The sequence below is a fragment of the Propithecus coquereli genome, unplaced genomic scaffold, assembly GCF_000956105.1.
Source record: "Propithecus coquereli isolate 6110/MARCELLA unplaced genomic scaffold, Pcoq_1.0 Scaffold12, whole genome shotgun sequence".
NCBI classification, from domain to species: domain Eukaryota; kingdom Metazoa; phylum Chordata; class Mammalia; order Primates; family Indriidae; genus Propithecus; species Propithecus coquereli.
This window is the reverse complement of record NW_012136080.1, coordinates 16703686-16727844: the sequence shown is the minus strand read 5'-3', so window position 1 is coordinate 16727844 and position 24159 is coordinate 16703686. Positions and strand designations below refer to the sequence as shown.

The window sequence follows — 24159 nt, the reverse complement described above, 5'->3', positions numbered from 1 at the left end:
CACCTCCTGCTCCTTGCTTGGGGGCTAGGAGGGGGTTACTGTGAAAACAACCCCACTCCTGTTCTCTTCCATGGGCAGCAAGAATATTGTCTTCTGTCCACTGCACTTCCATTCCTGGTTGATCTGATGACATAAAGGACCTTGACTTACATACCGAGAGAGAAGGTGGAGGAGTCTTTCTCCACTGGGCGATCTTAAACTTTTAAACTGAGTCTTTTCATCGAGGTCAAATGATCTCTGGGATTCAATTCGATCCAACATTTGTGGAGTGCCTGCTGCGGGATGGGGGCAGTGCCCACCCTGGGTGCTGTGTCAGTACCTGCTCACCTTCGGGAGGTGGCCTGTGGCAGGAGGGGCACCAAGAGTTGGAGAGCCGTACTGGTCTCACACAAGCACAGCTCCAGGGCCCTGGGAAAGGAGGTCTGTGGTTCCACTTAATTCAGCTAAGAGTTCTCATGGGTGGGGCCCTGACTTAGGAGATGTGTCACCTCAACGGCCCAGAGGTTTCGGCTCCTTTCTGCTCTTGGAATGGGAAGACAACTCCAGGCAGGAGCCAGGAGACCCCAGTCTGGTGACAGGATGAGGTTCTCTCCGTTGTTTCTGACAAATGAAAACATGCTGCCTGCCTGGTGATCACCTTGTGTGTCCCAAGGAATGCCCCTCACTGCCTTCCCGCAACTGGTGTCCTGCCTGGGTCTGCACTCCTGACCCTCCGTCCATAAGGACTTCCTGTCCTGCCTGCCCCGACACGGTCCTGCCTGCACTGACACAGTCCTGACCACCCTGACACAGTCCAGGCCTGCCAACAAAAACAGGGCCTGTCCTGCTTCCAGAACTACTGGAGGACTTGTCATCCCTGCCTGCCATCCCACCTTGTGTCCTTTTGTCCCCCAGGAGGTTTTGTAAGAAATGACTGACACAACATTGCCCCAAGCCTTGGGAGAGACATGTGCCATCAGAGAATTCAGAGAGGCTAGGCTGTCAAGAAGAGCTCCTGGGCATGGCTTTCCCCATGCTGTCTCTCAGGTGAGCAGCTGTAAGCCATATTCTTTCCTTGCAGTGGATTCTAACTTCTTAGATGAGTTATTCACAATGTGATCTCTATGTTTGGCTCAGGAGATTGGATGGGCATTTAATTAGAAGATCTTTTCCCAAGCTGGGCTGGAGAAACAAAGGGGTCCCTTTAGGCCATTCAGGAGGTTTCGGTGCAGAGACTGCTGAGACTCTGAGTACGAGAGAGTCTGGGTTGGTAGGACACAAGAGCAGGTGCAAATTCTCCTAGGACATGTGTCTGGGCTCCTTCCTAGGCGGTTCCTCCTTTGTCCTTCCACCCTAAGGCCCAGTGCCCAGGCCCTCTGACTCCCAATCTCAAAACCCATATATGAGGAGATGCTGCACCACAGTTGTGTAAGTGACAAAGCGCCAATGAGTTCCTCCCAAGAGTCTATGGACTTTTACAGAGTTTAAGCTGTGAGTCTTCAGGCATCTAGGAGGTCGGGGAAAGGACATTGGTAGAGCCTGGCAGCTTTGGAGGCCTTAGGAATTCGAGGGCCCAGGCAGATTCAGATTGTAGATCAGGCTGCAGGTTTGTTTCTATTTTTTGTTTTCCATTGTTAGTAACATCCAGAATGAATTACTGCCCTTCCAAGAAAAGCCATCCCTTCCCCATCCAATTTGTGTTTGAATTGTGACACTGTATACGCCAGTCCCATTACAAACTGAGCAGGGCTGCTGTGATGTCATGGCTGTGTCCTTAAACAGCTCTTGCCACTCTCTGCTGGGCCTTGGATGGCTCCACCAGTACAGGCTGTGTGGAAAACCTCAGGGTCACTGCTGCGGTTTCCTTGGTTCTTCACAAAATATGGCCCTTGACGAGGCTTCTCAGCTTACAAGAACCTAGCAGGTGGCCTTCCTAGGGATGGGTGACCTCTGACAGCATCTCCTGGGCTGTGTCTCTCTCTAGGATAGGGGCAGGCAGGCAGGAATAGGCATGGCAGATGGGAGGAGGAGTATCAGGACTAGGACCAGGGTTCCCTGAGAGGGCTGCTTCCGGGGAGTGTGAACTGCAGCCTGGGAAGCCCTGGAGGGTGGGGTGAGGGGGTCTGCTTTGGCCCCCTCACTACGCTAGCAACTGATTATTTTACCTTGTTAGTTAATAGTCAACTCCTCCCAACGCCAGCCCAAGTCATTTCCCTCATCTTCTACATCAGTGGTTCCCAAACTTTAGCGGGCATCAGAATCAGAAAGCTCATTAGCATATGGACTGCCTACCCCCAGCGTTTTTGATTCAGCAGGTCTGGGGCGGGGCCCAAAAATTCTCATTGCTCCCACATTCCCAGGTCCAGAGAACCACTGCTCCACAGCATTGAATGTGAGCCCTTGGCGGGTCCTCCCGGGCTGGCCCCTCCTTGCTCTCCAGCTCTGACTTTAGGCCCTCTAGGGGCTCCTTCATAGCAGGCTGGCTCATGCTAGCCCCCTTCCTACATTGCCCTTCCTAACTGTGAAGGTCCACTGGCTGCTTCCTCTGGCTTGGTTTCGCTGAATCTCAGCTGCCAGCCATGTTATTTCTGCCTACTGGGCAGGGTGACTGGCTTTCATCCACAAGCGGACTGAGTCAGTCTTGGTTAGAACTGAGGAGCATTTAGGGGAACATTGCTCATTTCCCTAGAGAACTTCGCAGTCTGCCTCAGAGATGCATGTCAGGGGCCCCAGAATTACCCTGACCATCTGACTTATGGCGGATAACTGCTAACGTAAGTTATCCCGCCTCCCTCAACCCCCAAATTTTCTAGCAGTCCTGCCTGCTCGTGGACAGCCTCTGACACTGTGAAGGGAACATCCCAACAGCTCACAAGACCAGAAACTCCTCATGGGTGTAGCCATGCCCCCTTTATCCTCCCTGCCCTGTAGCTGGCACAGGGCCAGCTCGTGAGGGTCTGCTGAATCACATTGAACATAGCTGCAAACTCCCATTCCCATCTGTTCACTCAGGGCACACAGGGAATGTCTGATTGCTTTCTGGGGTTCTGGTAGAGGTAACTTTTTCTCTTTTTGTCTCCCTGGGACAGAGTCAAGCTTGGCTCCTAATCCACAGCTCCTGTAAAGCCAGCTCTCTTTTTCCAGTTGGCACTAAAAGGAAAGCTAGAGCAAGCTCCATAAAACAGGTACGGAATACATTTATAAAGTAAAAGAAATAAAATCAGGAAATGAGGGTGCTAGAGTAGACTTAAGAACTTCCACTGCTCATTTCCTTTGCCGGCAGCTGGACAATGCAAAGTGGTTATGTGAAAATTAAATTATGCCAAGGGCTTTGGCTTGTCAGCCTCAATAAATGTCTGATGCAGATGGAGACTCGTGCACCATCCACAGCCTGCAGGGTACGTGCAGGAGGCTTTGGGGAGGCCCCAGAGGACTGAAAATTATCTTACCTGAAAATTATCTACTTTTTACTGGCAGATTCTTTCAAGGAATTAAAACCATTCTCCCGCTTTTTTGTAAAAACTATTTGGTTAATTTAAATGAGGGGATGGTTAAGAAAAAGTTCTCTTTTTCTTCCTCTTGCTAATAATATTGAGTCGTAGAGCCAAGAAGATTGCTAATTTTGAAGTGTGCTGGATTGGGCTTTATACTGATTATGTTGCTATTGATTCAAACAGTCACAAGTCTTTAGGATCATTTTTAGAGCCATGGCCTGAGCAGGGCTGAAATGAAAATCAGTCTGAGATAATGAACAGTCCTGCTTAGAAATCATTAATGGGCTAAGCCGAGCCGGGAAGCTGAGAAGCCTGGGGAGTTAACACTTGCCTCGGTGGAGTGAGCGCTCGGTAATTAGGCAGCTCCGGGAACCTAAGGCTTTCAACTCCTGAGGAATGTTTGTCTGAGTTTGTCAATTCGACTAGTAACAAATGTGCTTTTGTTTGTTTGTTTTTGTTATCCCCCTGGAACCTGGACTTTGAAAAGAGCTTAATTGAGGACTAGGGGGTTTTCCTGTTGTTTGGTTTGGAGGCAAAGACCACTGGGTAGTGGATGGGAGGCTAGGATAGCAGCTCGCTTTCTCCTGAGAAATGGAAGGCTGCTTTCCCTGCATGCATGGCAGGGTCGACAGACTACAGCCTTAGGGCCAAATCTGGCCAGCTGATAGTTTTTGTATGGCCTGTGGGCTAAAAATGGCTTTTATATTTTGAACAGTTGAAAATAAAGATTAAAAGAGTAAAAAAAAATACATAATGTGAAAATTATATGAGTTTCAGATTGCCTGCTTTTTCAGTGTTCATAAATAAACTTTTATTGAAACCTAGATAAAGTTTTATTGGAACATCTGTTTGTTCACGTATTGTCTGTGGCTGCTTTCACACTACAACGAAGAGTTGAGTACAGTTGTCCCTTGGTATCCGTGAGGGATTGGTTCTAGGATCCCCTCCCCTGCAGATACCAAAATCCATGGATGCTCAAGTTTTTATATAAAATGGCATAGTATTTGTTTATAACTTACCCACATCTCCCTATATACGTTAAACTATTTCTAGATTACTAATAATGCCTAATACAATGTGAATGCTATGTTAATAGTTGTTGTATTTTATTGTTTAGGGAATAATGACAAGGAAAAAAGTCTGCACATGTTCAATTCAGACACAGCTCTCCATTTTTTTCCCAAATATTTTCTATATGCAGTTGTTTGAATCCATGGATTTGGAAACCGCAGATACAGAGGGCTGACTGTACTTGTGACAAAGACCATATGGCTCACAAAGCCCAAGATATTGGCTCTTGGTTGATAAAGTTTGCTGACTCCTGACGTATAGGAATGGAGGACATTACTTACCACCAAGAGCCTTCTCACTGGACAATCCATGTCCATGAGGTATAGTCCTTGTTAAATGCAAAGGTGTTTGGTCTAAATCCTGCCTGATAGGATGATTTGTAAATTCAAAAAAGTGGTAATGAAGAGATCCCACTTATAGCATTGGGTTAAATCTACTATATTTTTAGTATTTTTTAGGGTAGGTCACCAACTAGTGGATTGCCTTACTCCACTGAGGCACCTCATTCTGTGCTTGGCTTTTCCAATTTCAATCTCCTCTTCCTCCTCCTTCTTCTCCCTGTCATCTGAGTTACCTGAGAGGTTTCAGCCTGTTTTGTCAAGCTCTGGGTAGCAGAATCTGGCCATCCACTTGTTAAGACAAGCAACAGACTGGGCTGTGGCCAAGGCAGTCCGTGGTCCCCCTGTGTGGGCACCTGCATCTGCCTGGCTGCCGACGTTTGAATGAGAGGGCACCGGTGTCTGGGCCATTTGGGAGTTTTGGTTCCTGGAAGCCAGCAGGCACAGTTTGGAAAACACTGGCTGATTAATGACACTTGTTACTCATGGCCAGACTATCTAGTGGAGGGCAAGTTATATTACCCAGTGCTCACCTGGGTACCTTCCAAAGCTTCTGTTACTTCTATGTCACCACCCCTCGTCACCCATGGTGAGGAGTAGGGTCTTGGGAACATGATAAATGCCTGTTGACCAGGCAGCATCATTGGAGTGCCTCATCTTTGGAGCTGGCATGCAGGGAATGTTCTTGCACAGCGAGAGTTGAGGGAAAGGGCTCTGATTCATTGTCACCATTGTTTCTCTGCAAATGAGTCCAGTCACCAAATCTCTCTTCAAATGATTCATCTGTGCTGCCCTAGCCATGTGCCATTTTCACCTGCCTTCCCCACAAAAAACACAAAACTCCGAAACGTATAGATTTCGCAATGCTCCAAACAGCCCACTCAACCATGCGTAAGTAATGCAGCCACCAGAGACAGTCAGAGGACATGAGGAACACCTTCCCCACCAAACAAACCAAAAAGACAGCAGAGAGGAAAGTGCACTCAAGCACTCGACTTAAATATTTAAATCAAAATCTAACTCAAGAAGAACTGGTTTTAAAGACATAAAATATTCCTTTTGCTGCCATAAATTTGGGAGAATCCAGTTGCTCCTAAATGCCCAACTGAAGAATCTCTTTTTATTTAAATAGTGGCATTGTGAAGACTAACCAATCCTGTGAATTTTCTCCTCATGGACATGCAGACACAGCCTGATAGAAAAGGGCTATTTGGTTGCGAAAATTCACAGAAGAAATGTCTATTTCTGTTCAATGACTATAAACCCCCAAACTTCTTCCAGTGTTTTTCCCTAAGGAGGGAAAAATAAGGTCAATGGTTGAGTTTGTGTGTCCCTCTCCCCATGACTTCTCCTCTCCCTTTCATCCATCTCTTGTATAATTTCTAGGACTGCTGGTTTCTCGTCTGCAACTATGAAGTCCACTGTGGGGAGAAGCTAATCTTACTCAGCTTTAGTCCTTTCCCACAGCTGATGGGGAGTGCTTTGCACACAGTAGGTACACAGGGATAAGTGGGCCAAGAGTGGAGGCTGGGGAGTCTGGCCTTGTCTATCCCTCCGAATGACTCTGAGCAAGACACTGAATGTCCCAGCCTCGGATTACTCATCATGAAAACGCATCTCATGACAGAAGCCCCGACCACTTCACAGGTTATTGTGAGGCCCGAAGGAGGGAACAGAGGCAAAAACCACATTAGGAGGTGGAAAAAGCTGCATAAGACAGTTCTCCGGAATCAGAAGGTTGCAAAGTCCTGCTATAGATCTTCACTGGGTGGAGGTCAGACCAGAGGACTTGACAGTGGTCCCCTTCCTAAGCTGTCTGTTTTTAAGACACAGGGGACAGACTGAGCAGATTCTGAACTTTCTTTTGAACCTGAATGCCACTTGACTAGGGACCAGCTCTGTGCCTGTGCCAAACCAATATGGGATGGGCTTGGGGAGGGGCAGGAGGATGGGGACAGCTCATACACACTGAGGACAAAGAGGAACCTGAGGCACTCAAAACAAACATGTTCTCAGAGCTTGTGGAAGCCCTATCATGGCCTTAATTTTTGCCTGCTATTCTCTTGGCCACAAAAGATCACAGAGCGGTTACTATAGAAACAATTCTCCTCACAAGGTGTCCATGTTAGGATGAAGATGGAAAAGATTTCCTTATTAACGAAAGAAAGAAAGAGAAAGAAAGAAAGAAAGAAAAGAAAGAAAGAAAGAAAGAAAGAAAGAAAGAAAGAAAGAAAGAAAAAGAAATTAGGTTTTCAGATATATTCGCCCTCAATCCAAAGTATTTCTCCTTTTATGAGACAAAGAAAGAAGAAGCTGCCATTATTGCAAATATGCTTCACATTCCTAGCAGCTAAATTTCCAAACTTCCATTTTAGCCTCGGTGGAGTTCATGTGTGTTCTACTATGCCCAAGAAGGGTGCATTTTCTCAAGAGGGACAACAGTGTGTAATAGGAGATAAGGTACTATGAGGCTAAGTGGTGAGACCTCGCCAACCTCAGCGCTACCTGTGTCCTGGAGGAGCCCAGCCACCCCCAGCCTGCCTGCCATGAAGCCTAGCATGCCTTCTCATAAGCCCTTCTTCCTACTTCCTGGCATAGGCTTGCCATGGCTGTCAACTGGGACAGTATCGTGTGGAACGTGTCCTGGGTCCTGTGGTTTTGTGTGCAGGGCAGCCATGGGTTTCAGTGGCTGCCCAGGCAGACAGGCTCAGATGGCTTTGGCTGGGGACCAGCCCTGTTTGTGGACAAGGATCTATTCTTGGTTTCAGATTTTTCATATAAGCTTATGTAGCCTTACAAAGAAGCAAAGGGAAAGGCTCTCCAATTGGGGAGAGAGAGACAGACAGAGAGAAAATGCGTGTGCCTTTCTTTCCCTGTAAACTTAGCTCTGCCTCAACAAGGACTTTCCTTTAAAGTGTTAAGCACTAAGACCTTAGGTGCATGAAGTTCAACAACCTTCCCTGCATAAAGCAGCCTGGAGTCAGCGTAAGGAGGACTTGCTGGTCTGTGTGGAGGAAACGATTTAACCTGGTACACGCATAGGGAGTTGGAACCCAAAGGCCTTGGGGACACCGAGCCTGGGTAGGTGGGTGACATAAACCTTCTCCCCTGCAGAAAAGAGCAAAGGCAGAACTCTGCAGACTGGCAGACAGGATGCTGGGTGAGCCCAGGGCAGAAGATGTGGAGGCTACAGGACAAAGTCCACCCTGAAGTCCCTACTGATGACCACACTGGGCTTCTTGGAACTTCCCCATGGCTGGGACACAGGGAGTGCCCAAGGCATAAGGGTGGGTTGGTTCCAGGAGGCTGGAGAAGGCCTTCCCAGACCTGTCACAGAAATCAGAGGCGAGGTGTGATGGACGTGGGCATACATCGGGTTGGGGTCTACAAAACGGACACACAGGCAGGGCAGCAGGCCTCCAGGCACTAGTAGGGGAGGGTGGAGTCGTCCCACTCCAGCTGGGCTTGCCTGGCTCCACTCTGCCCGTGTCTGCCTCTGCCCACCACTTCCTCCTCCTCCTCATCTTCACTGTCATCGGAGTCGCTGCTGCTGGAGCTTATGTCTTCCTCTACTTCTTCTTCCTCCTCCTCCTCTTCCTCAGTCTCATCTTCCCCACGCCCTGGTACTTCATGTTTCTGGATGTCAGGGAGAGGAGAAAATACTCATCAGGGGCTGAGCAGAAGCCACTTTGTAGCTCATGTTTTTCTCTCCATTAAAGAAATGTTCAGAGCCCCTTGGAATCGCTTCTCTTAATGCTAAATCCTTGAGTCTGGAGACAGACTTTCTGGAGGGGAGGACTTCCGGTGAAAGGGAAGTTAGAAGGTTAAAGACAAAGGCCTGAGATAGCAGTAAATTCTCAGACAGGAGCTTGAGGTAAAATGTTGTGTGCAAATCATGGGATGGACATTTAAGCCAATCCCATCCATCATGCACTGAACCTCTCCGGTCAAGGCTTATTTTCTGGCATTTCTGGAACCTAAATAAATGGGGCCTTCCAAGCCGTAAGTGTTTGCTTCTCAGTGAGTCACTGGCATTTAATCTTGTGTCCCTTCTCCAGGTGAGAATACAATGTCCCTGGGAGCAGAAGGCCTTCTAAGCTAAGACTCAGATGTGCTGTCCCTTAAAAACATTCCTTTTGAAAGCATGAAGTTCATGGTCCTCCCTCTCCAAGCCTCCCCATCACCCCTGACTTGTGTCCTCAACTGTGCCCTACCCTTTCTGGTCCCATTCACACTCCCTCCAGCTTTGTGGTGATTCTAGCAAAATACTAGTTCTGGATTTATATTTTGAGTTGGTGAACCAGGCCATAGCAGGTGTGTTTCTTTGCTTGGCTACATCCCCTCTATAGAATATCTTCTCTTCTACCTTTGCCTCTCCCAAATTCTACCCACTCTTCAAGGCCTTCCTCAGACCAGCCTCCTCCAAGGAATCTTCCCTGAACATTCCCTCCCCAAAGGCTCTTCCTACTCAAGATTTTCTGACACTTGACATCACCAGGTCAACCCTTGTTAGGCACAGTTTTGCCTGGTCCTCAGACTGTTCCAGGTAGAGTGGTCTTGTTTTCCATACCTGAGGCTCAGCTCCTATAGGGTGAAAGTTCTGGAGTCCCCAGAGTGGTGAGTTCAGCGCTGTACCTACAGCACATGCTCAGAGAAACTGAGCCGTGTCAACACACTGGCTTTGACATTGGAGTGTAAGACTAGCTGAGGGGGAGCTGGGTACCAGGCTGGTATGATCATCCTGGTTATTTCCCGGTGACTCCTTCTACTCTTCCCCTGCTTTCCTAAGCCTGTATCTACCACCACCAAGGAACCATGGGCACAGGGCATGGTGTAGAGGGTTGCCCTTGCTAGGCACATGTCCAGAGCAGGGGCTTTGGACACTCATGGATGGATTCTGGGGGATAATTGGATAGATACGAACTTTAAGACAACCTTACAATTGAATATTGGCTGTGTGAGTTTGAGCACTTTACTGCTCTTCTCTCAGTTGGTTCCCACCTTGGTAAATGAGGATGATGGCTCCTGCTTCTCAGGTTGTTGGAAGACTGAATGAGGTGGTATGTATAGAGCACCCTGTACAGTGTCTGCCATAATGGGGCTTGATAAACAGTGGTGTTGCTGCTGTATTTTTGCTTTGATCTATTCTGAGCTTTAAAGTGAACTCTTCAGGTAGTATGGAGCAAAGCCATCTAATTCGCACTGTTAATTAATCAAAAATTCAATACTGAGTCCCTAAGTGTTAGTCAGCTCTGAGCTAAATATTGTGGGGGAGACAAGGGATAGACACCATATGGCTACTTGCTTTAAGAAATTTCTGGTTCTGTTTGTGGGGTGAGAGCAATTAATACATTTTAAATCAGAAAGTGCAGTTGTGGGAAAGTATGGCTTAGTTGAGAGGGTGGGAGCAGCTGGGAGATGGGAAGAATCAGCGGGGCTGGACTGTTGGGGCAGGGCTTCCAGACGGAGGGGCCCTCAGCCAGCTTAAGGCACAGGAAGGGTTGAGCTGGTGAGAAAAGAAGTACCCCACCCAGAACTCCCCGCACTACATGAGGATCACCTCCATGGGGTTGACTGTGATGGTCAATGCAGAGTCGTCCCAATCCATTTCAGTCTCCTTGGCAGCCTCAGCCTCCTGAATGAAGTGCTGGTGGGCGATCCGGACCCGGTACACGCCCATGGCCACGACGAACACGAGCATGCACACAGAGATGATGATGACCACCGTGGCGATGCTCGGGACCACTGGAATGAGGAGGGAACCCACATGCTGTGGTGAACAAAGGTCTAGCTATTCTTGTGATGGAACATAGAGGAAACATCCATGCGTAGGGTAGAATCTGCCCTACCACCTTTCAGTTGCAGAACTCTGAGAGTCAATACCTTATCCTGTCTGGGCTTTAATTTCACCAACTTTATAATTGACTTATTAATCCCTATCCTATGGGTAATTGTGAGGAATAAATGAAATAATCTACATGAGTTTCCACATAGACACAGAGTAGGTGCTCAATAAATGCAAATTCTCTTCTATCTCTGGTTTTTCCCCTCAAATTATAAGGAAGCACCCACTGACAGCCAGGCACTGTGGAGTTTAGTAGGAACAGACACAAGTGCCCGCCAGATGGTAACACGATATGGCAAGTGCTCGAACAGAAGTATGGGCAGAGGGCTTTGCAATACTGTGCATGTGTGTATGTGTGAGTGTTTGTAAGGGGTTCATGGCAAGCTTCACATAGGACCTGACTTTGAGTTGGGCCTGAAATGATTAGCAAATTTTTTCCCCAGCCCTTAGTGCAAACCTCTGTTATTATGTGTTGTATGTATCTTCTTGTTTACTTGACCGGCTGTGTACTGAGGCTGTGAGTGCCTCAGAAGCAGGGCCCACATCTTCTCTATTGCTGGATTCCCTCCCTCAGTTCTGGTCACGTATGGCTAGTGCAACTTACTGTCTGTTTCCTGGGTGGTCTGAGTCACAGTGACTGATGTCCTGAGGTCCCTCCTCTCAGATGGCCTACCTGAACTATGCTGGATGCTACTCCGGGCCTCAGGATGATGGACGGACTGGAGGAAGGGAGGCTGCACAATAAGGTGGTTGACATGTTCCTTGTCTGAGACTCTGACTTCATGGAGGACGCTGACCTGGGAAGAGCAGGGAGTGTTGTTGACCAGGAGTGGCAGGTGGGCCAGTTGCAGCAGTTCTCCTGAATAAATGAGGGAATGAATGGGTGAGCCTGGCTTCCCTAACAATGGCAGGGCCCACTCACCTCCACGTTGAACTCATTGCTAGTGTAGCGCCCATTGAGTTCCGAGCACTTGATCCGGAACCTCCGGGCCTCAAGGGAAGCTGGATGCCAGTTGCGATAGCGGATGTGATGCAGCACCTGCTCATAGCGGCTCATGGAGCCCACACCTGCGTCAAGAGTCCACATTCGTCAGCAGAAAGCAGAAGAGGAGGAGAAAGAGAAGACAAGGGAGACAGGCTGGGGCTGGTAGTGCTTGTGGGTCTCCTAAATTTGTCAAGGGTAAGAGCTTGAGATGTTTTGGGCAGACAAAATGTAGAAGCAGAAGTTCTAAGCAGCCAATTACATTGATCCACAGGCTTTCCAGAGAGACTGGGCTCTGATTAGAATGTTTGGCCTCCATCTGCCAAATGCTGCTGTAACATTTGCTGAGATCAAATGTTATAAGAGAAGGCATCCACCTACTTTCTACAGATTTCCCCAGGAGTGGGGATGTGGGACAGGTCCCCAAGCTGCTGGAGTAACTCGCCAAAGGAGGGTTTAGAAATCCGTGCTCTGAGGTCAGGGATCTCCACCCAACCCCTGGGGCTTCACAGTGCACCTCCATAGGCGCCATTACACTCATGACTCCCTGGACAAGGACGTTCTGAGAGGACTCCACTGGTGCAGAGGGGGCTGAGAGCAGCCTTACCATAGATGGAGTAGCCTGCAGTAGAATTAGTGGCATCCAGGTGTCGTTGGTGGAGCTCACTGTGGTTGAGCTCTAAGCATTCCTGCCTTGGGTCCAGGTCTCCTCCAAGTACCAAAATGTCACAGAAATCTAAGTTGTGAAGCATTTCTTCTAAGACTGCTGATTTGGGGGCTGTGGGAAGACAGATGCATGGGAAACGCAGGCATGAGGAACAGCTCAGACGACGGCCCTTGCTCACCATTTCCTCCTTTGTTATTACCCCAGGTTAAGCCTGGTCAGGAGAAAAGGCTATGCAATCCCAAAGACCACATCCACTACTCAGATGTCCAGGCAGCCCTGAAGTTGGATGGAATGAATCAGTGGGAGGAGCATGGATACTATAGTCAAAAGATGTGAATTTGAATACCAGCTCTGCTACTGAGAAGCTGCATGATGTGAGAGGATCTACCTACCACTCAGTTTCCTCATCTGTAAAGATGGCAAGGGTCTTGAGAGGATTAAACACATTGCAGTGCTCAATAAGCAACAGTTCTCATTTTGGGGAGAGATGAGGAGCTCTCCATCATGATGCTCTCGTAACTTTCACCATGGGGCCATAGTGTGTCTATCTGTCTCTCTCACCGGACTCTGAGGTTCTCGAGGGCAGAAGCACTGTCTTTTTATGACTGAATCCTTAGTGTCCAATGCAGGTGCTGGCATGGAGCAGTTACCACTACACATTGTGGTAGTGGGTCATTAATTAATTAATAACCAATGAAGTCAACACAATATAACCAACAATTAATAACTGGTTAATTAATTAAGGTAACATAACTAATTAATTAAAGTGCTTCCAGAACAGGACATTAGCAAGTTGGTCAGTCATGTCATCCTCGCCTGATTTTATGACTTCAAATTTCCCAAAGAAATGTCTGAGTATTTGAATGCTGGCCAGAGTTTGGCAGGCCTAAATTAAAATCCTATCTTAACACGAAGGTGACTGGTATTTATGGAGTGTGTGCTATGTGCCAGGCACTGTGCAAATGTAATCCTAATAACCAGACATTAAAGGGGGTGCTGTTATTACCCCATCTCACCAATGGGGAAATAGAGGGTGAAAGGGGCAGGGCGAATTGCCCCAGGTGACAGAGTAAGGGGAGGAGTCAGGGCAGAAACCATGTCTTCCTGGTCTCACAGTTTAGAGACACTTAACTTCTGGGCCAGTGGTCTTCAAATGTTGTTGCTCTTGCACCCCTTTATTAAAAAATTTGTGAACAGACATCATTAAAACACGCATATTTACTTATTTATAAAGTGGACTAAATATATTTTGTGCATTATAAAACATTTATTAAAATAGAATTTAAAAAAGGATTCATTAAAGATGAGTTATTTTAAATAATTATTTAATTTTGTTTAATTTTTAGTGATACTGAAAATATTTTCTGCTCTCGCTAGATATATATTATTGTAGATAATTTTTTATGCTTAATTTTTAAATGCTTGCCAACCACAGTGGTTTCGTATATTATCAGCAAAATCTAAAAGAACAATAACATACACTGGAGACAAGGTAGATCATCAACAATGGTGTGTACCTCTGTTTCCAACGGCCTCCTCACAGTTTCTGGGACCTTTTTGCCAGCTTCTTGTCAGGTGGGCCCTGTCATCCTGTTCCTATCTCCCGATGTGGCTGAGCGAGAGCTGCCACTTTCTCACTGTTCCCTTGCTTCCTGCTCTGTTGAAGGGACTGCGCTGGGTTCAGCGACCCAGAGGCAAATCAGCCATGGGTGAGCCCCTGGGGATCTCTTGGTCTGCTTTAATAAACAGATAATCACTACTGACAGCCAAAAAGCGCTGTGTGCTTAGGGGAAGCCCCAGCAGCTGGCAGCATCAGGATGGGGTGTGGGGAGACTTCTGGAGGAGGTGTTGAAGGTAGAGATGTTTGCCAGCGATCAAGAGGTTGGGGAGGGAAGGGACCTTCCAGCCAGGAAGCAGAGCAAAGGTGTGAGCTAATACCATGTGTGAACGAGAGGGGTGTGTGCTTGTGTCTATGTGTCTGTGTGTGTGTGTGTCTGTGTGTGTATCTGTGTGTGTGTGTGTTGGGGGGATCTCCATCTTTGGTGCTGAGACAGCACAAAGAGCGAGTCAACAGCGGCAGAAGATTACAAGATGATGCTAGAGCTGGTCGCTGAGGTCTGGTGGCAAATGCCATTACCCTGCTTATTTAAGAGACTCATAATAATGATTATTCTAACAACAATAAAAGCAAAAATTTAAAACTACTAATAATAGCCATCGGGCACTTGGCTATGTGCTCTGTGTGCACCTCTCATAAACAGAAGGTGAATGTGGTCCCAGATAATTGCTTTCCCTGCATTGCCTGTATGCTGGTGTCAGACGCAGCAAATCGGGATGCTCTTGGTTACGGCCGCAACCACTGAGGTCAGAGGCCCTTCTTTTTTATGTCTGATTTTAGCCACAAATGAGGACAGGGGAAAAGGGAAGATCACACAATCTAATGCACCTTGGTCTGTAACTAGGAAACCACCCTGCCTGGACAGGTGGTAAAACACCATCTATTTTTATGAGCTAAGAAGGGCTGTCTCTTGAGCACCCCATACACTAGGGATCACGGCGGTTTAAGGCAGTGGGTAATTAGGATTATTATAGGAGCCGCTCTTCAGGAACTCAGGCCCAGTGACACCAGCACATCATTAGCAGAGGCTTTTGGAGGGGCAGGGGACAGTTGAAAGCTTTCTCTTGGATGAAGAAGAAAAGAATGGTTCTCAAAGGCATATTTTTCCCTAAAGACCTTGGCCCCTCTGAGTAACGAAAAGGTTTTTCTCCTTTGCTCTCTCCCTCCTTTTCCTGTTTCCTTCCTTCTCTTCCCCTCTCCCCAGCATATACTATAGCTTTCAGTGCAACTAAGTGTTTCTCCCTGGCAGATAATTCAAATTACTCTACTTTTACTGAGGAGCCTTCACAGTAATGGAACTGTTGGAAATAACTAGAAAGTGTCCTGAAAGCTTACAGTAATATTGCTAAGTAAGACCTAACGTTTAATATTAAAAGAAGATGCAGCTGTATTTTTTCTTTTTGCATCTTTAGCTTTTCTTGATTATCAGAATATATGTGCTCACTGCAGAACATTTCTGCAGTTGTAGAAAAGAAAAGGGAAGCAGAAACCACTTGGCTGTCCCCGTGCTTCTCAGAGAATAGCACCGTTAGCCTTAGGTGTGTGTTCTTCTTGGCATTTTTCTACGTATTTTTTTGAGATCATTCTATGTGTAGATACTATGTAATTTTGCATCTTGCTTTTTTTCACGTATCACTTAGCACAAATGCCTTCCCTCCAACCTCCTATCACTTGTAAGTTGCTAAACCGTTAATTGCCCTCCTGTTGTTCATTTGGGTTGTTTCTGCCTTTGTTTGTTGTTTGTTTTATTATTGTACATTACCCTGCCATGGTGAACAATGCTGCTGTCCTGAAGGATGATTTTACGTGGCAGTAAAGAATTAAAGCCCACCTTCCCCACAACCCCAGATGCACCTGTACCTGTGGTTTTCACGTCCCCAGGGGCCTCGGCTTTGGCGAAGGTGCTCACGATCTTGATGTCGGGGAAGAGGACCACTCCTCTGGCACTTTCAAACTGGGTGGCAGGTCTCCAGAAGCTGTCTGTGCCCCGGAGGGTGATCCGGGGCTCGATGGCCTGCAGGACCATCACATAGGCGTCTATGTCAGGGATGCTGATGCACACATCTTCCCCAAAGCACCTGGGAAAACAGCTTCGGTCATGGGACTGATGAGCAAACGATTAAACCACCCATCACACAGTCACAGACAAGGAGCTGCTACCTCTAGTCCTTGACAAGGCATTCTGACCACCTAAGAGTCTCTGATGATGTCAACAGACATTCAAATTTAAAGCCACATTATAATCGAAACTGCTAGTGATCTAGGGACTTAAAAGATTGGCTCCTGGGAGAAATGGGAATTTTCTATATGAACAACAAGTAACCATTAAACCTTTCATCATCCTTTAACAGGGTAATCAATGGCAACCTTAATTAAATAGCAACTGCTCGTTATGTGCATTGGTATTTGGTAAGCAAATTGTCTGACTGGTTGGTTACAGCCATCTTACTGATTGAGACCCCAGGGCTAAACTCTCCTGCCTCAGCGTATATGTTATGTCTCTACAAGGACATCCCATAAGTGCACCTTTTCTAGGTGTGGGAGCAGAGTGCTGTTGTAAGCACCCTCCTTTTTCCTGATACATTGCTTCAAAAGTATCTGGGAGACAGAAATGGTGTGAAAACAAGAACAAGGCCTGAGAAGTTAGACAAGAATCCATGGCCTGGCTCTGCCACGCTTGGGCTGGGTGACTGTAGACAAGGCACTTGACTCCCGTGAACCTCAGTTTCTTCATCTATACAACAGGATGACAAGGACTGCCCCACAGCAATAAGCTTTGAATGCAGACAATGCATAGAAAAGGAGCTGAGCATCGTGGTTTCAGCTCAGTAAATGCTGGTTGATCTGACCCTCTCATCAGACCTCATCGGGGGCATATGTGTCATCGGCACTCTGCTGGTCATCTAAGCCAAAAATGTAGGCTAAACTGGGGGGCACTGGGGCCAGACAGATGCTCTGGGAATGCTGGGTAGGCTCCAGCTGGTGGCAGCGGTCACTTTGGGCAAGTTCCCGGGGGAGGGGTAGTCTGGGTGGATCCCATGCACAGCACTCCAGCCTCTTCTGTGGGGTGGGTGAGATGTGGGAGCTGTGCCGGGCTCCTGCTCCAAGTTTCTCCTGCCTCTGCCGTGCCAACCCCAGGGCGCTCTCCTCCCCTCACTAGTTTACAGAAGGCTGGTCTGGAGCTGGACATTGTCCCATCTGGTCCCTCATCTTCACTCTAAAGTGGTGCTAAACTGGGGTGCCTGCTCCCTACCCCCAGGCCTCCAGGGGTGGGAGTAGCCCCTCTACTGCTCTAGAAATATTGAATGTAACTGCCACCTGTGGGCTTTATCTGGCACCTGGCCCAGGCCACAACAGACCCATCTTCCCCACCCTTGTTCCTCTCTTTCTGAATCCTTCTCCTGGCTCTAGTGCCACGTAGCTCCACTTCCACCTCCCTTCTGGAGTCCCCCTCCTAGCTGCACTCTCAGGTAGCTGATGTGGCTAAGAGGTGATTCCACAGGCCGGTAAGTGTGTTATCCAAAGGCTTTAGTAATAATCTCATCTCATTAATTTAACTCTGATCCCTGGGGACAAGAATCGTGCCCTTTTTCTGGCATATTTACAGTACTCAGGAACTCTACCAGGCTGGGTTGGTTAACTTAATTCAGTTTAATAAACATTTGTCAAGCACCTACTATGTGCCAGGTGCTGAGCCCTTAAATCAGACCACTTCAAACCCAGCTCTCTGAGAATTTATAGGAAGAAGCACCTTCTGGGCATTAGATCAGACACAGAATAAAATAGAGAAAGGTGGATTTGAGGTGTCAAAGAAACAGAACATTTTCCCTAAAAAATAAACTAAAGGAGAACAGAGATCCATCGAGGCACCCTCACAGGGACAGCAGAGAAGGTGAGGACAGCTGAGGAACGGCAAATCCGGTTTGCAAGGGCACATTCCCAAGGGACCGATCCTCTGCCTCAGCTGGGCCCCAGGCTACCCTCGTCCACTCACTGGACTTTGGAAGAGACTTTGAGGCGCCGCACACCCGCCGTCGGGAACTGTCTGGAGTTGATGTAGGAGACCTTCTGGAGGGCACGGTTAATGTTCCCAACATCGTCGCCTTCCATCACCAGCGTGGACTGCGAGGGGTTGAAGTGATACTGGAAGACAGAAGTAGGTATCACGGGAGAGAATGGTGAGAGATGCACACAGTCCTGTGGAAGTCCCCCATCTCCATGAAAGGGCCACTAAGGCCAGGCCACCACAGGCATGGGCAGAGCATCCACAGGTGAAGCAGTTATGCACACAAATGATTGTTTCTAACCTCTCAAGCAATTCTTGCTACTCTCTGGTGGGCTTCGGGACCCTTCCCTGTGAGATTTCCCCAGGGATGTTTCCTGGTAATATCGGCCTAAGCCACAGGATCGGATTCTGAAAACCAAGTGATGGTGCTCTTGCAGCGCAGCCTTTGGTGGGGTGTGACCTATTCTCTGTGTTCCCTGGTGGTCCAGCAACTTCTAGCCCTTGGACTACTCATGCCCTCAGCTGACAGCTCAGAACTTGGTCTTGGCTCTTTTTGCTGCCCTTGTGTTTGGCCTCAAACTGCTCCCCAAACTCATCCTCCATGCCATTTCCTCACTCGTGCCCCATCTTCTTAGTTTCCAACCTTAAAGTTATTTTCCAGTTACTGGCTTTCTCTCTCTCCCAGATCCGATTCTTTGTCTTGCTTTCCTAGTACTAAACTCTGGTTGTCCATGAGTTCTACTCGCCTGCTGCTTACACACATGCCAATGGCCCTGAGCATATCTGTCCATTCTACCCTGAGTCCCTGCTATCTCATACTGGTGAAGTCCGTGTGCCTACAATGCTCCCTGCTGAGTCCCCCAGGTCCTCAAGCTAGATACAGCCTCTTGCTCCTCCCTGTGTTCCCCCAGCAGTTATTCTTCTTAGACTGGAATAGGGAGAACAGCTTTTGCACTCCTCTGAGTTGCTGACCTTGACACTCTTCTGAGCAAGAATTATTAGGAACTGCTATCAATAACATGTCAGGAACATATCTGTGGATTCAGATCATGTCTTGAATGCTCATGGCACAGGAAGGGAGACATAGATATATTTTTGAGTAGCTACCTGACTTAACAATTATTTACTTTTTTGATTAGTATATTCACATGTATGTTCACATATGTTCAGATGTATATATGTGCTAAGTGAAAAGTGTCCATCTTATTCCTATCTCCCATCCACCTAGTTTTCACAATCCCATCATATAAGTAATCACTATTATACTAATTTCTTAGTGGCAAATTGCATTATTGTTCATGATTAGTTGCCTCCCCTCCCATGGGAGGCTTATACATGCCAGCCCTGTTGTTAACAGGCTTGGTCATGTGATTTACGGAATACTTTCCTTCAGCACATACATTTTTGCCCTGTTGCACACAGTAGTGGTCATGTAACTTGCTTGGTCAATGAAATATGGGCAGGAATATTATTTGGTTCACACCTATATGGAAGATTTAATAACCAGTTCATGGTTTGCCATGTTCCTTTCTCTCTGCCATGAAACTGGCAAAATTCTTTTAGGGGCTAGTCCATCAGCCTGGGTTTCACAGTGAGGGTGGTATGAATCAGAGCTTCAGCCAATCTGTAATGGATGTGAAGCCTGAGCAATAAATAAAATTTGTTGTATAAGCCACTGAGATGTTAAATCATTTGTTATTATAGCATCACCTAGCCTATCCTGACAGTTATACTTAAGCATTCTTATAAATACATAATCAGTGAATATAGATTTCCATTTTTCTCCTTTCTTATACCAAAGGTATCTCATTACATAATGTATCATACTTTACTTGTTTTACTTAGCTTATGTTTTGGAGATCTCTCTGTATCAGTACATGACAAGCTTCCTCATTCTTTAATAGATGTAAAGTATCCCACTGTATAGATAAACTGTAATTTTTTAACCAGTCTCCTAATATGGACATTTAGGTTATTTCTGATCTTTTATTGACAATGCCAGAGTAAACAATCTTGTACACATAACATTTCAGAACTGTGTGAATATATCTGAAGGACAAATCCCTGCAAGTAAAATTGCTAGGTCAAAGAGTATATACACTGTTAACTTTGATAAATGTTGCCAAATTCCCCATTCCTAAGGATTATAACAAGATACACTCCTGACCACAGGGTGTAAGAGTGCCTCTTTTCTTAACACCACAATAACTCAGTATTCTGTCAGACTTTGGGATTTTTGCCAATCTGACAGATAATAAATGCCATCTTCATGTAGTTTTAATTTGCAGTTTTCTTACCATGAAGGAGGCTGAGTGTATCTTTTCTAAGGTTTAAGGAAAAATCTATCTGTCAGCTTTTCCCTGATACGACTTGAATGTCCTTATAAGGGTGGTCTGTTGTGTGTCTGTGCCCTAACAGGAAGTGGATGTCTCTTGAGCACTATTGATGACATTGAACCACATAAGTCCCTTGCATGGCATCCCCTAGCTAAGTGATAGATCAATCTGTGTCTCCCTTGACTATCATGTGAGTGTTTTATTGTTACCTATTCCTTAAGGCCTCCTGGCTTCTCTCATTTTGGTCCCCACTGGACTTCGGTGCCTTTCTCCTTACAGCACTTATGAAACGGTAGCACCGCTCTTACGGTTCAGCGTCCAGGAGCTCACTGAGCACACGGACTCTGACTGTTACCCTCGACTCCCAGAACCCAGCCCTGGTGTTCCGAAAGCCCCTGCTAGATGAGTGAGCCGATTGTGCCCTGGCCTACATTTTACTCAGTTCTGTCGCTTCTCAAAGTAACTCTTGTTTTTCTGTCCCTTACCTTTTCAGTCGAGTTCTATGGAGCCATTCATAATCAGTCCTCACCAAACACTATTCTCCTTCCTCCACTTCCCAGCGGCCTTGGGCCCCAAGTGGGCAGGGCCATGTGACTACCTCAGGCCAATGAGACGTGACAGGAAGTGATGCGTGGCACTTCCTGGCTGAGGCGGTGAACCGCCCTGTGGGAGGCTCCAGCCTCTTTCTCCTTCCACTTCAGTGACCTGCAGCAGGGTTCTGGGCAGAAAACCCAGCCCAAGGCCCTGACTGAGTGTAAGAGAAAAATAAACTTTTAAGCGTTAAGCCATCGAGATTCGGAGTCACTTGCTACTGTAATCGCTTGGTCCATTAGGAAGAATTCAGCACTCCCCAGACCCGATTCTCACTGCCCCAGGGTGATGTGGCATCTTTGAAAGACCGTGGGCTTTGTGGACTGTCATGTTCCAGTTCCAGTACAAGCAGCCAAGCAACTATGGACTACAGTGTGCTGCAACTATATACTTTCCCTTTCTGGACTTGATTTTCTCATTTAAATAATAGGGAAATTAATATCCACTGCTTTGGGGCTTAACTGACAGTATATATGAAGTTTCTGGCACGTACAAGGTGTTCAGTATATGACAGCTTTGATGATAATTCTGACTGTGGCAACAGGTCTGCACTGAGTCTTTGTGTGGTGCCCCTGCCTCCACCATTCTTCTCTCCCTGTGACCCAACTCCTTTCCTTCCAAGCAGAGAGAGCAGTGTCCCTCCGAATGGCGATATCTGGCCACAGGCCCCACACCCTGGTGCTAGATCCTGGAGCGCCCAGGCTATACATGGCTAACGCTGTGGTCACTGTCTGGGTTGGTGTCTGTCTTGTGGGGAATGCCTCACCAGCTTAGGGTGCTCAGCCCTGGAGCTGCCCCACACCAGTGAATTCTGATTAGTTCTGAGGGGTTCCACAAATTATCTGCTTCAGACTTGAAAAAATTCAAGGTCATTCTTCTAAAAACACCATTTATGTTCCAAAATGTTTTTCTGCCCCTTTTTATTGACCCCCTGCCCCACACCATCCCTCCTATAGCAGAGTCTTGTGGTGCTGTTGCTGTCTGTCTGTGTCCTCCAGCAGACTGCAAACACCTCGAGGGTAGGTCTACTGACTTGTCCTCAGCGTCACCTCAGGTGCTAGCATGTGGAAAGCATGAGGCAGATGAAAAGGCCTGCAAAGGCTGCTGATCTCTGAGCCTCACATGAGGGCCGAATGGGAGAATCAAGAGGTTTTTCTAGAGGGATGGATTGGCAGCATCCTACGGCAAGCAGCAGAGGGCACAGTCCCACTGCAGCCACCTGGACAAAGGACGGGGCAGGGAATGTGCTGGATCTCCAGTTTATACCCTGGTCTGGCTGCCAGAGCATCCGGAGGGCTGGCACAGAGCATGAAGGTGGGCACTGGCCTAGCCACCAACATTGTTCTTGCAGGATCAATAAAAACCTCCAAAGTAGGTTTTTGGGTTTTCTTTTTATCTGCAGCATTCTCAGCTCTGTGAATGGGCCTCTGGTTATGCAGAAGACATATTTGTATTGGCATCTCCACAGGGGCAGGAGATGGTGTCATGGTGGGGGCCCTGGCAAAGGGTGACAGTGTTCACTCTCCCTTGGGAATCTGTGCACAGTGATTTCTTTTTTTGAGCCAAGAAGGTGTTAGACAGATGGCCCTTGCAGAATGGTCATCTCTCTTAGAGGCTTGACCTGTGTCTCTAGCCCCCTCGCAGGCTGGACCATCAGTGAAGTCCCTGCTAAAATCCCTGGCCTGTCCTTTGGAGGCAGGTTGCTATGGCTCTCCAGGTACCTTGCTGTTCCCTCAGGTACCTGCCAGTCTCTCTGGGCTGGGCCAGATGAAGATTTGCCACTTTAGAGGCTCCTCAGTTACAAAAGGAACTGTGATTTGTTGACAGCCTACTAGGTTTGCTAGGGGGATATATAAAAAATTCAATTCTTACATCACTACAAGATAAATAACATAAAGTCCATTTTGTACATGAGATGTTGGAGCTTAAAGGATTAAAATGTCTTGCCCAAGGTTACCTCACTAGTAAATGTTGGTATTATGATTTGAACCTAGGAGTGTCTTGTTCCAAAGTTCCTGCTCTTTCCTGCTCTCCCACCCAATGGAGAAGACAAATGGGCAGGGATTGTGCTATGAAAGTCAGGACAGGAGATTGTTCAGGAATGTGGCTATTGCATAGTGTCTTCTATGGATATAAGACAGCAGCCACCACAACCACTTCAAGACTCTAGACACTGGAGAAATATTCAGAAATGTGCACGCTCCAGAGGAAGACAAGTAAAGCAAGGAACCACGCTGGGCCTGCAAGCAGACAGAGAATTTCCTTAATTGCAGGAGGGCCTCCTTCTCTTGGCTAGCCAGAGATGTGGGAGGAGGGCAGTGACCGGCAAAGAAAATAATCATCATTATTCAGAAATGACATGAGGGATACATGGAGGAAGGGAAGGAAGGAAGTTGGTTTAAGTAGTGTTTTTTTTTTTTCCCCTCCAAGACAATGCCCAGGTAAGTTTAAATAGTTTTCAAGAATATCTTCTAATCTGAGTTGCTGGAGTGGAGGAAAGAGCACGGACTTAATTTGAACAAGTCCCCAAGCCCCAGTCCCCTTATTTTTGAAATGGGGTCATGCCATTTAATTTGTTGTGAGGAGCAGGGATAATGAACATAAAATAGACCCCAGTGGGTGCTCTGCAAATTGTGTCTCACTACTTCTCACGTGGCGCTCCAGTTCTTACCACCCACGCCCTGGAGATGGAAAAGGACCACTTGCAGTGACTGGGTTGTGAACAGGTAGCATCTCAAAACGTCACAGGAGCCTCAGCCCCCACAGTTTTGTGTGCCACTTATTTTAGCACCGCCGCCTTTCGTAGGCTATGACTACTCTGTAGAAATTGCTATGGTTCTTCATTTGTAATTGTAGAAATGTGTGGCATTTAAGTTCAGCATCTTTAGTTTTTCACTCTGTAGCGCCTGGAACCCTGAAACTGTGGCCTCCTGGGATGGTTCAGAGCAGAGAAGATTCACTCAGAGGCAGGGAGTAAACTTAGAATCACAAAAATAGGGGAGGGTGGAAGGATGCATTTTTGTATGACTGGGTTGACAAAACCCTAAGGAAACAACAAACAGTAGGTCAAGACTGGCCTTTCCAATAAGAGGCTATCTCCTGAGCTTCCTCCCACGACAGGTGATTAGTTATCGAGAGCGTGTGTGTGTGTGTGTATGTGTATGTGTGTGTGTGTGTGTGTGTATCTAATCCATGTTAAACAATGTCTGGAACGTCAGTCTTGCCCTGACTT

The 24159-nt window shown here is 47.1% G+C and overlaps 1 protein-coding gene across 1 annotated transcript in view; it reads right to left on the bottom strand.

Moving 5' to 3' along the window:
• Positions 1-8249: 8249 nt before the first annotated feature.
• Positions 8250-24159, bottom strand: part of CLSTN2 (calsyntenin 2) — a 593278-nt gene continuing 577368 nt past the window's right edge. The window contains exons 11-17 of the mRNA XM_012664412.1: positions 17989-18137; positions 15855-16072; positions 12317-12487; positions 11650-11795; positions 11401-11524; positions 10443-10627; positions 8250-8518 (exon numbers count right to left, since the gene is read on the bottom strand). Coding sequence (XP_012519866.1) covers positions 8309-8518; positions 10443-10627; positions 11401-11524; positions 11650-11795; positions 12317-12487; positions 15855-16072; positions 17989-18137 — 1203 coding nt within the window. The 3' untranslated portion in view covers positions 8250-8308. The remainder of the gene's footprint in view (positions 8519-10442; positions 10628-11400; positions 11525-11649; positions 11796-12316; positions 12488-15854; positions 16073-17988; positions 18138-24159) is intronic.